Genomic DNA, 12,040 nt, shown 5'->3' with positions numbered 1-12,040 from the left:
GTTAGATGCCAAGTTAGATGCACATGCCTTGGTTATAGCCCAGGTTCCCCAGTTAGGGGTGTGTGAGAGGCCACCAATAGATGTATTTCGCATATTGCTGTTTCTCTCCCTCTCTTTCTCCCTCCCTTCCCCTCTCTAAAGAGTAAATAAAATCTTAAAAATAAAAAGAAAACTGCCTTCTTTAAAAGGAAATTAGTGCTGAGATAACTGGATATGAACAGGCAAAATAACGAAATTGACCGCTACCTCACACCAAACAGAAAATTAACTCAAAATGGACCTAAATATAATATGTAAAACTATAAAATTCTTTTCTTAAGATCTTATTTATTTTTAGAGAGGGAAGGCATAGAGAAAGAGAGGGAGAGAAATATCAATGTGTGGTTGCCCCTCACATGCTCCATCCTGAGTACCTGGCCTTGCAACCCAGGAATGTGGTTCCCTGACTGGGAATTGAACCGGTGACCCTCTGGTTCGCAGTCTAGCACTCAAGCCACTAAGCCACACCAGCCAGGGCTAAAACTATTAAAATTCTTAAATAAAAAGCAGGTATAAATCTTCATGACCTTGGCTTAGGCAACAGTTTCTTGGATGTGATACCTAAACCTAAAGTGCAAACAACTGGAGATCCAAGATGGTGGCAGAGTAGGTGGAGGATACACTAACCTCCTTCCAGGATGAAACTGAATTATACAAAAATCATCCTGAATAAACAACTGAACACTAGCTAGAGAAAGCCATATAAGCAAGGCCGTATGGAAGAAACCACTTCGCCACAACAAGACTGGTAGAGAGTATGGGGCCCAAAAGGGCTGGCTCAGTTCCCATGGGCAGTAGCTGAAGTTGTGGGGGGATATTTCAGCTAGGTGGTTCCCCTGAGTAATGTGGGATCTAAACACCAAGCTGGGCTCCTCAGCCTATAGCACCAGAACCAGAAAAGGAACCCAGATAATATCAACCTTTGAAAAGCAGTGGGGTTTCTGTCCACCAGGGAGAGATAGTTAGAGATGCAAAGCCTCTTAAAGAGCCAACACACAAAATTTTGTTTGCTGGCACTTACCCTGGGCACTGGCAGAGGGAAGGCAGAGTAGACTACAGACATGTGAGGAGAGTCTGGTGTTGGCTCTGGGGAGAGAGCTGAAGGAACCACTGGAATCCTTGTGCTGAGTCATGTCCCATACTGCAAAGGCCATTTTACCCAGGCAGAGCACACCCCTCCAAGTGGCATCAGCCTGAAGGGAAGCAAGCCCCATGTGCAGGAATTATATGCCGCACCCTGTGATGCTTAGTCCAGGCTGCTGAATACAGCCGGACGCTAAAAGGGCTATTAAGCCTAGTAGTGAAGGGGATCTTGGGAGCTCTGAGACTTTAGCTGAAACTCCCCAGGGCCCAGTGCTGGTAAAAGCCGGACTTGGTGTGCAGTCTGGTTCTTTTTGTACACAAAGAGCCCAGCTAAGGAAGCCACAAGCTGTGCATCACTTAAAGCTCCAAAGAAGTTGCCCAGGGCCAGTCACAGACAGTATCTGACATCGGTCTGTACCAGAATCTTTGCAGATCTACTTAATACATAGAAACAAATACAAAGAAGCAGCTAAAATGGGAAGATAAAGAAACAGACCCCAAATGAAAGAAAAATAAAATTCTCAAAAAGAACAAAATGAAATGTAAGCAAGTAATTTATCAAATATGGAGTTTAGAATAATTATTATAAGGATAATACTCAATCCCATGAAAATAGACATAGAAACCATAAACAAGGACCAGTCAGAAATAAAAAATGCAGCATCTGAAATAAATAATACACAGGAAGGAATAAACAGGTTAGATGAAGCAGAGGATGGAATCAAAGTGTGGGAGACAAGGTAGAAAAAAATAAGCAAGCAGCAAAAAGAAAAAGGAATTTTTTAAAAATGAGGAGAGTTTAAGAAACCTTTGGGATAACAAGCATAACATCTGCATCATGGGAATACCAGAAGGAGAAGAAAGTGAACAAAAAATCAAGAACCTATTTGATGAAATAATGACCGAAAACTTCAGTAATCTGGAGAAAGAAAAAGACACACAAGACCAGGAAGAGCAGACAGTCCCAAACAAGATGTACCCAAGGAGGCCTACACCAAGGCACAACATAATTAACACTGCAAAGCTTAAAGACAAGGAGAGAATCCTAAAAGCTATAAGGGAAAAGCAGGTAGTTACCTACAAGGGAGCTCCAATTAGCCTCTCATCTGATTTCTCAACAGAAACATTTCATTGGCATGGCTGGGGTTGGGGGGAGTGGTGGTGGGTAAATGCAGACAACTGTACTTCAACAATAGTAAAATAATATTTTTTTAAAAAGAAAAACATGTCAGGCCAGAAGGGACTGGCATGAAATATTCAAGATGATGAAAAACAAGGACCTACACTCAAGGCTACTCTACTTAGCAAGGCTATCATTTAAAATTAAAGGAGAAATAAAGAGCTTCCCAGACAAGAAAAAGCTAAAGGAGTTTATTGACATCAAACCAGTATTGCAACAGCTGTTAAAGGACTTGCTTTAAGAAGAAGAAGAAAAAAAAGAGAAAGACAAAAAAAGAGGAAAACAGTCAAACAATAATATGGCACTAAATACTCATCTATCAACAATCACCTTAAAAGTAAATGGGTTTAATGCTACAACCAAAAGACACAGGGTAGCTGAATGGGTAAGAAAATAAGACCATATATATGCTGTTTCCAGCAGACCCACTCAGATTGAAAGATACACACAGACTAAAAGTAAAGGGATGGAAAAAAGATATTTTGTACAAATAGGAAGGGAATAAAAACTGGGGAAGTAATACTTATATCTGACAAAATAGACTTTAAAACCACAGCTATAGTAAGAGAGACAAATAAGGTCACTACATAATGATAAAGGGAATAATTCAACAAGAGGATATAACCCTAGACTGTAAACATATGTGCACCCAATATTGGAGCACCTAAATCTGTAAAGCAAATCTTGATGGACATCAAGGGAGAGAGCGACAGAAATACAGTCTTAACTGGGGATTTTAACACTCCATTGATCTCAATGGACAGATCTTCCAGACAGAAGATCAACAAGGAAACAGTGGCCTTAACAACACACTAGATCAAATGTATTTAATTCATATCTTCAGAGCATTTCATCCCAAAGCAGCAGAATATACATACTTTCCAAGTGCACATGGAGCTTTTTCTAGGACAGACCACATGTTAGGACACAAAAAAGACTCAATAAACTTAAGATTGAAATCATATCAAGTGTCTTCTCTGATCACAATGCTATCAGACTAGAAATCAATCACAAGAAGAACACTGAAAAATACACAAAGACATGGAAGCTAAACAACAGGTTACTAAACAATGAATGGGTCAACAATGAGATCAAGGAAGAAATCAAAAGATACCTTGAAAAAAAATGAAAATGAGAACAATACAACCAAAAATCTGTGGGACACAGGAAAAGCAATCCTAAGAGGGAAATTCATAGCATTACAAGGCCTATCTCAAGAAACAAAAAAAGTTCAAATAAACAATCTAATTTTACACTTAAAGTAACTTGAACAACAGACAAAGCCCAAAGTGAGCAGATGGAAGGAAATAATAAAGATCAGAGCAGAAATAAACAAAAGAGAGTCTGAAAAAAATACAAAAGATCAGTGAATTCAAGAATTGGTTCTCTGAAAAGATAAACAAGAAAGGCAAACCTTTAACCAGACTCATCAAGAAAAAAAGAAAGAAGACACAAATATACAAAATCAGAAGGGAAAGAGGAGAAATAACAACTGACACCAAACAAATACAAAGGATTGTAAGGAAATATTATTAACAAATATAGGCCAACAAATTGGAAAATATGAATGAAAAGGATAAATTCCTACGAACATATGATCTTCCACAACTAAATCAGAAGAATCAGAGAATCTGAATAGACAGATTACACCTAATGAAATTGAAGCAGTAATAAAAAAACTCCCAACAAACAAAGCCCTGGACCAGTTGGCTTCACAGGTAAATTTTACAAACATTCTGAGAGCTAACACTTCTCTTTTTCAAATTATTTCAAAAAATACAAGAGGAGGGAAGACTCACAAGGTCATTTTATAAGACTAGCATTATCTTAATTCCAAAACCAAATAAAGACACTACAAAGAAAGAAAATTATAGTCCAATACCTGATGAACATAGATGCTAAAATCCTCAACAAAATATTTGCAAATTGAATATACCAATACATCAAAAAGATCATACATCAAGATTAAGTGGGATTTATTCCAGGAATGCAAGGTTAGTATAACATTGGCAAATCAATAAATGTGATTCACCACATAAACAAAATGAAAGATAAAAACCACATGATCATATCAGTAAATGCAGAAAAAGCATTTGATAAAATCCAGCGCCCACTTATGATAAAAACCCTCAGCAAAGTGGGAATAGAGGGAACATACCTAAACATAACAAAGGTCACATATGACAAACCCACTCCCAGCACCGAACTCAATGGGCAAAAATTACAAGCGTTCCGCTTGAGATCAGGAACAAGACAGGGGTGTCCAATTTCACCTCTTTTATTCAACACAATTCTGGAAGTCCTAGACATAGCAAACAGACAAGAAGAAATAGAAGGCATGCAAATTGGACAGGAAGAAGTAAAACTGTCTTTACTGATACTGATATTATAGAACCCCAAAGATTCCACCAAGAAACTACCAGAGCTGATAAATGAATTCAGCAAAGTTGCAGGATATAAAATTAACATCCAGAAATCAGTTTCATTTTTATATGCCAATAATGAATTATCAGAAAGGGAAATTAAGAAGACAATCCCATTCACAATTGCTTCAAAAAGGAGGAATACCTAGGAATAAATCTAACCACAGATATAAATCACCTGTATTGAGAAATTTAAAAGACACTGAAGAAAGAATCTGAGGAAGATACAAGTGGAACTATATACTGTGTTCACAGATAGGAAAAATCAACATCATTAAAATATCCATGCTAAAAAGGAAAATAGACTCATAGATATGGACAACAGTGGTGATTGTTGGGGGAGGTGGGTATAAGGGGACTAAATGGTAATGGAAAAAAATAAAGATTGAATTAAAAAAAATGTTGATGCTACCCAATCTATAGATTCAACATAATTTCTGTCAAGATTCCTATGATGTATTTCACAGAACTAGAACAAATATTTGAAAATTTTATGTGTGGAACCACAAAAGGCCCTGCATAGCAACAGTGATCCTGACAAAGAACAAAGTTGGAGGAACCATGCTACCTACTATCAAACTGTACTATAAGGCCATAATAATCAAAACAGCATGGTACTGGCATAAAAACAAACACATAGATCAACGGAAATGAATAGAGAGCCCAGAAATAAACCCACACTTTTATCATCAATTAATAGTCAACAGAGGAAGCAAGCACACACAAGGGGCTAAAGATAGTTTATTCAAGAAATGGTGTTGGGAAAATTGGACAGACATGTGCAGAGAAATGAAACTTGGCTACCTTCTTACACAATGGAATACTACTGGGCCATAAAAAAAAAACAAGACCGTTTTACCCTTTGAGATAGTATGGATAAACCTGGAGAACATTATGCTAAGTGAAATAAGGCAGTCAGAGAAAGACAAACACCATATGATTTCACTCATATGTGGAATCTGACGAACAAGTTGAACAAACAAGCAAAACTGAGACAGATTCATAGATAGAGAGCAGGATGACAACTAAGCGGGGGTTAGGGTGGAGGGATTGAGCAAAAAGGAAAAAGGACTCATGGACAAGGACACTGATGTGGTGATTGTGGAGGGCGGGGAGGGAGATATAAGGAGATTGAAAGGTAGTGGAGAAAAAATACAATAAAAGAACTTTAAAAAATAAAGTACAAGCAACCAAAGGGGAAAAAATAAACTTCATAAAAATCTAAAACTTTAAAAAGACAATCCATAGAATGAGAGAAAATATCTACAAATCATATCTGATAAGGGCCTACTACCCAGAATATACAAGGAAGACCCCCCAAAATCTGGAATTTATTTATAGAAAATGTATACTTATTCTCACATGTTTAAACTTCAGTCGCCTTTAAAGTACTCTCCATCTGATGCAATACACCTGTTGAAATTTTTTTTATTGCTCAAAAAGTTCTGAACTCTTTGATTTTGATACCTTTTAGTGCTTCAGCCATTTTATTGTTTCACCACTTCCACATCAGCAGGACATTTCCCTTGAAGGACTTTTTTATCCAGGGAAACAACAAAAAGTCACTCAGGGTGAGATAAGGGTGAATGGGGGGTGGCACATGGGGTTCATGATGTTTTTGACCCAAAACTGCTGAACACTCAGAGTGGTGTGGGCAAGTGCACTCATAAATCACCCATCATGAAGTGGGCAAACACGGTTGAAAGAGTCTTTAAACAAAAAAATTCATTGATGCAGAACACAGCCTCTCACAGCAAAGCCAGCTGGTGCACTGACCAGATGGGTTCCTAGAACCCTCACCTAGCGGAGGGAGCCTGTACTACAAGGGGCCTGCCCTCCACAAGATAATGTCATTTGTTGGGGGGGTGGGTTCCTTTCTTGTATAAAGAACTCTTACAACTTAACAATTAAAAGATGTAAAACACAGTTTAAAAATAGGCTAGGATCTAAATAGATATTTATACAAAGAAGATACACAAATGGCCAATAAGCACATTAAAAAATGATAAACATTGTTAACATTAGGGAAACACAAACCAAAACCACAATGAGATACCACTTTTGCACCTACTAGGATAGCTATAATAAAAAAACAAAAATGATAGCCCTGGCTGATGTGGTACAGTTGGTTGGAGTGTTGTCCTATAAACCAAAGGTCACAGGTTTGATTCCCGGTCAGGGCACATGTCTGGGTTGCGGATTCAGTTCCCAGTCAGGGTGTATACAAGAGGCAACGGATTGTTATTTCTGTCTTACATCAATGTTTCTCTCCCTGTCTCTCTCTTTCCCTTTCTCTATGTCTAAAAAATAAAAAATAAAAGTAAATAACAGGGGCTGATGAGGATGTGGAGAAATTGGAATCCTTGTACATTGCTGGTGGGAATATAAAATGGCTTAACACCATGGAACACAATCTAATGTAGGAAAGTTGAACCATACATTAACTTTCCATGTGACCCAGTAAGTCCTCTCCTGGAATATATCCCAAAGAACTGAAAGCAGGTACTCAAACAAATACACACATACATGTTTATAGCAGCACTACTCACCACAGCTAAAAGATGGACACAATACCAATGTCCATTAACATAAACAAATTGTGGTATATATGTGGGAGTTAGAAAAGATGCTCAATACTATTAGTCACTGGAGAAATGCTAATTACAGCCACAATGATACACTACTACATGCCATAATGGCTAAAAGGAAAAACAGACAATCCCAAGTGTTAAGAAGATAGAGAAAACTGTAACTCATATATTACTGGTAAGGATGCAAGATGATACACATCCTTAAGAAAACAGTTGAGTAGTTTGTCAGTATGTCAAACATATATTTACCAGAAATTCAGTTCCTGATATTTACCCAAGAGAAATAAAAATATATGTTCATATGTATTTATATAGGCAACACCCCAAACGCCCTTCATTTGGCAAATGGGCAAAGAAACTGTGATACATCCATATATTGGAACACCAACTGTAATACAACAACACGGATGGAAGTCAAATGCTCTATGCTAAATAAAAGAAGCCAGACTTAAAATGCACCATATTGCATGATTCCACCTATGTAATACTCTGGAAAAGATAGCCACAGGAACAGAAATACAGATTAGTGGCTTGGCTGCCAGGGGGTGTTGCAGGTGGAGGGGGAAGCTGATTACAAAAGAACACAAGGGAACTTTCTGGGATGACAGAAATGCTCTGTGTTTTATTGTGAAGGTAGTTACATGCTTGCATGCATTTGTCAAAACTCACAGAGTCAAACACAAAAAAGGGCAAATTTCACTGTATGTAAATTTTAAGTCAATAAACCTGACTTCAAAAAAGCATAGCTTTACAAAGAATGCATATATTAAAAATACCAATTTAGACCAAAAAATTAGACTCTGCAAGCATTACCACTGGCCTAATACGACCCCTCAAATGAGTAAGGATGTTTCAGTGCTGTCATCTTACGCTCAGCCCACATTAAGTGGGCTTAATCAGACATAAATCAGACAAGCAGAATAGCACTATTTTTATGTCAGCCATGTAACATTCACCAACATTTCTAACAAAAAGGATAGGATTCATAAATTTAATAATAGACACTAATTTTCAAAAAAGCATATTTGAGGCCAAATTTGATACCAGCAAAGTCCTTACTACAAGAAGTTTCAATGAGTTTTACGGTCAGCTATTTCAGTTCTCTCAGTATTAGCAACTAAACCACAGGAGGCACCAGCCCCCTGGTGAATGGTATTTGAGCATGGGCTAAGAATTTAGCTTTTTTCCTGTGCCCACTTCTTAAATTAAAATTTAACTTACATATAGTGACACAAATGCCAGAGCCAAGGTTCGAGCCAGAGCCCAGGAACTGTCAGGCTTGATGTCTGTATTGACACCTGTTGCCCATCTTACGGAGCTGACTGCCTGAGCAGGCTGCTGTTCCTTGATGCTCTAGATACGTTCTCTAGATAACAGTGACACATAAATCTTAATTCTCTCCAAATTCTGAAATGTAAGCAGCGATGTTTTAAACATTGTTTTTTGTTTTACTTTGACAAGAATGGACAACAGTGTGGTGATTTCTGGGAAGAGGGGCATATAAGGGGGCTAAATGGCAACTGAAAAAATATAATAAAGATTAAATTTTTTAAAAAAAGAGCTGTATTTGTTTCTCTGGCTAGTCTTATCTTTTTAGAACCCAGAAAAGGGCACCTCACAGATAAAGTGGCAGGTGCTAATAGGTAGTGAAGAAGCCTGTATTCGTTTTTTTTTTGTTTTTTTTTTAAACAGCATTGTCAGAAACATCCCTTTGCCTCCCACATGCCCATTAGCTCACTCCCAGGGGATTCCTGGCGAACTACTCAGTGAACAGAAGGGCCAGAGGCAGTGATGACTCACTGGTAAACACCAGATGCTCAGTAAACGAATGGTGCCCCTAAGGAGGCTTATGCTGCAGTGCCGGCTGTGCTCTGAGCTGCGTCCAGCCTCCTGGCTTCTCTGTTCCCCCATGCACTGGTGTTCACCGAAATAACCCACCTTGTCATTAAGATCAGCTGATACAGAAGAAAATAAAATATAGTGAAATAAAATATAGTGAAATAAAACAAGGAATACCTTGTTTTTAGCTAATTCCTTTTCAAAATTGCATTTTTCTTGTGCTGTTTCTTTCTCTGCTTTATTAACCTGCCCAAGAGAGGGGGAGGAAAAAAAGAAATGGGTCAGTGTTAAGGTGGCTGACAGGCTATCTCCTATAGCAGACATACCCTGCATGCCAATTAATACCTACACTGCAGAGATAGCACATCCTCTCAGAAAAGGGGCCACTCAGGGAGTCTCTGAAGCAGAGCAGACTTCACAAACGGCCCTGAAATTAGAAAGACACGTCTGCATGTCAGACTCTGCTAGTTTCTTCCTAATGAGGAAGACAGGGCTGTTCCCCCTTAATCTACATTATTTCACTCCTTTAGGAGAAATCAATAAAATCTGACCCCCAACTAAAACGAGGATGTGTATGAATTATTAGTTAATAGTCACTAATGCTGTATAAGGGTATATACTATTTGGCACAGACTACGTTACATGCTAAAAGACATAAATTGGCCACCTAAAGATTTCTTTAATGAACAACTCTGACAAAGTGCATCTGGGTTGCCTTTCTTGTCTTTTGCACTTCAAATACAATTTTAAAACAAGATGACCACAACCAGCAGCTAACATAAATCTGCTTCTACCTACTTCTCTCTGAAGTCTTTCCTTCTCTTCTAGCAGAGATGTCTTCTCTTGCGATGAAGCTTCCAATTCACCTCGCAACCTTGCAATAGTGGATTCTAGCAGCTCTTTCTGGACCGCTGTCCTCCTTTCAGCATCCTGTGCTTTCTGGATACACTGGTTATGCTCAAGGATTAAGTGGTCCCTATAGGAGGAGATCAAGGAGATGTGAAAGCTAAATGAGAGTTCTCTAACAAAAAGATGAAATGTTCTTACAGAACATACCTCTTGCCCAAGAGCAGTTACCACAATGTTCTAACAAAACTAGTTCCTTGAGGGCAGTCTTTTTGTGGCTGGCCCAGCAAATGCAGAATTAAATGTTTTCATTTAAGATATGAAAGACAAACACAAGAACAAAAGATGCAGAAGTTTCCCACAGTTCACTTACAGATGTGTCTGGAGTTGAGTTTTCTCATTCTGAACATTCTGCAGCTGACTTGTGATACTGGCATGGGCTGCGTCCAGCAGTAAGTTTTGTTCTTGAAATGTGTGTGCAATCTTCTTCTGCTCTACCTGAGTGTTAGAGGTAATATTAAGTGCTGAGAGGTCAGAAAGCCATTTGATAGGGTTTCATTCATAGCTGATCACAGATACTGAAATACCTTAAGAAGGTCAATTTTATAAGTATATATAAAAACCTCCTTTTAAACAACTTTATTTTAACATCCTTCTTTGTCTCCACCCTGAGTTTACCACAATTCTATCATTTTATAGCTCTACTAGCCAAAAATCAAGATTCATTATTTAGCCAGCTTCCTGTAAACTTCATAAAACTCCTAAAATGGGGATATTTTCATTTATAAAATTCATATTAAGAATAACTTTGGTACTTTGAAATTTCAATATAATATATACTTGATTTTTTAAAGTAAAATAATATCAATTTATATAAAAAGTGAAAAGAACCCTCCATCGCTGTCATCACCCCCCTAAATAATCCCACTCTCCAGGGAAAATCATATTTAATAATTTGGTGTAAATTCTTTCGAGACTGTCTGAAATTGCACTCAGATGATGTTATTATCATTGTTTTGGCACAATTTATCTTCTCTGTCTCACCAATTCAGAATTATCACAACATTTTTATACAAACCCTCTCTACGTGTAATTTATAAGGCTTTTGCAAATACAGTACATATAAACAACTACTTTTGTAAACACATTTCAAAACACTTATTTGATTGCAAAGCAAACCTTCACACCTTCACATTTGGTGAAATGGAATCCCACTTGGGTAACATTCCCGTTTTAAAATGTTTGGACAGTGTTACGTGCACATGTGACATTTTTCAGTTTACTAAATTGTAAATTCCATGAAAGCAGGGATTTTGTTTTGTTCACCACTATAATCCTAGCTAGACAAGCACCATACGCAAGCAGACACTAAGTGTTTGTTGAGTTAATAAAAAATATTAAGTACTTATTATGTGCAGAACATGCCTGGTGCTCTGGGAAATAACAAAGGCATATAAGACAACGTCCTTTCTTCTGGGAAATTCACAATGTTATACAGATGATGAGTTATGCACATAAATTACTACTATGGAATGCAGAGAAGAGAGGCAGCACAACGTATAATTGAACACACTGGCACTGGAGTCAGACCCAGGTTTAAATCCAGCTCTAACCCTTACTAGCTAGGTGACTTCTGGCAAGTTAGCCTTTTAAATCTCATTTTCCTCATCTGTTAAAATGGGGACAATAAATATTCCTGACTTGTGATGCTGGCACGGGCTGCATCCAGCAGTATACCATGACTGCCAGAATTAAAGGAGGCCATATATGTGAAACCCTTCACACAATGCTTGGTGTATGGTTCGTATACTCCAAAAAGATTAGAGCTGTTGTTATGATTATAGTCTATTTAGTGTCCTAGGAGCATAAGTTGAAAGAGAAAGCAGATCCCTTCTGCTTGAAATGATCAAGCTTCCTAATGAAAGTGAGTCTTAAAGAATAAAGAGAATTCAAAGGGTTGAAGATGATGTAAAGTCCATTCTCAGCAGAGGGGATGGCATAAGCAAAACGGGAAAGCACAGTTGTTTGGGGAAAGGTAA

The 12,040-nt window shown here is 37.9% G+C and overlaps 1 protein-coding gene across 1 annotated transcript in view; it reads right to left on the bottom strand.

Annotated features, from left to right (window-relative positions):
* The window catches only part of CCDC150 (coiled-coil domain containing 150), a 74,842-nt gene that overhangs the window by 36,316 nt on the left and 26,486 nt on the right, over positions 1-12,040 (bottom strand). Inside the window, exons 10-12 of the mRNA XM_045833755.1 lie at positions 10,375-10,499; positions 9,954-10,131; positions 9,333-9,401 (exon numbers count right to left, since the gene is read on the bottom strand). Of these exons, the coding sequence (XP_045689711.1) occupies positions 9,333-9,401; positions 9,954-10,131; positions 10,375-10,499 (372 nt within the window). The remainder of the gene's footprint in view (positions 1-9,332; positions 9,402-9,953; positions 10,132-10,374; positions 10,500-12,040) is intronic.

Source organism: Phyllostomus hastatus, unplaced genomic scaffold (genome assembly GCF_019186645.2).
Source record: "Phyllostomus hastatus isolate PE091 unplaced genomic scaffold, TTU_PhHast_1.1 phas_contig_1741, whole genome shotgun sequence".
Taxonomy (NCBI): domain Eukaryota; kingdom Metazoa; phylum Chordata; class Mammalia; order Chiroptera; family Phyllostomidae; genus Phyllostomus; species Phyllostomus hastatus.
Note: the sequence above shows the minus strand (reverse complement) of the source record. Positions and strands in the feature narration are given on the sequence as shown.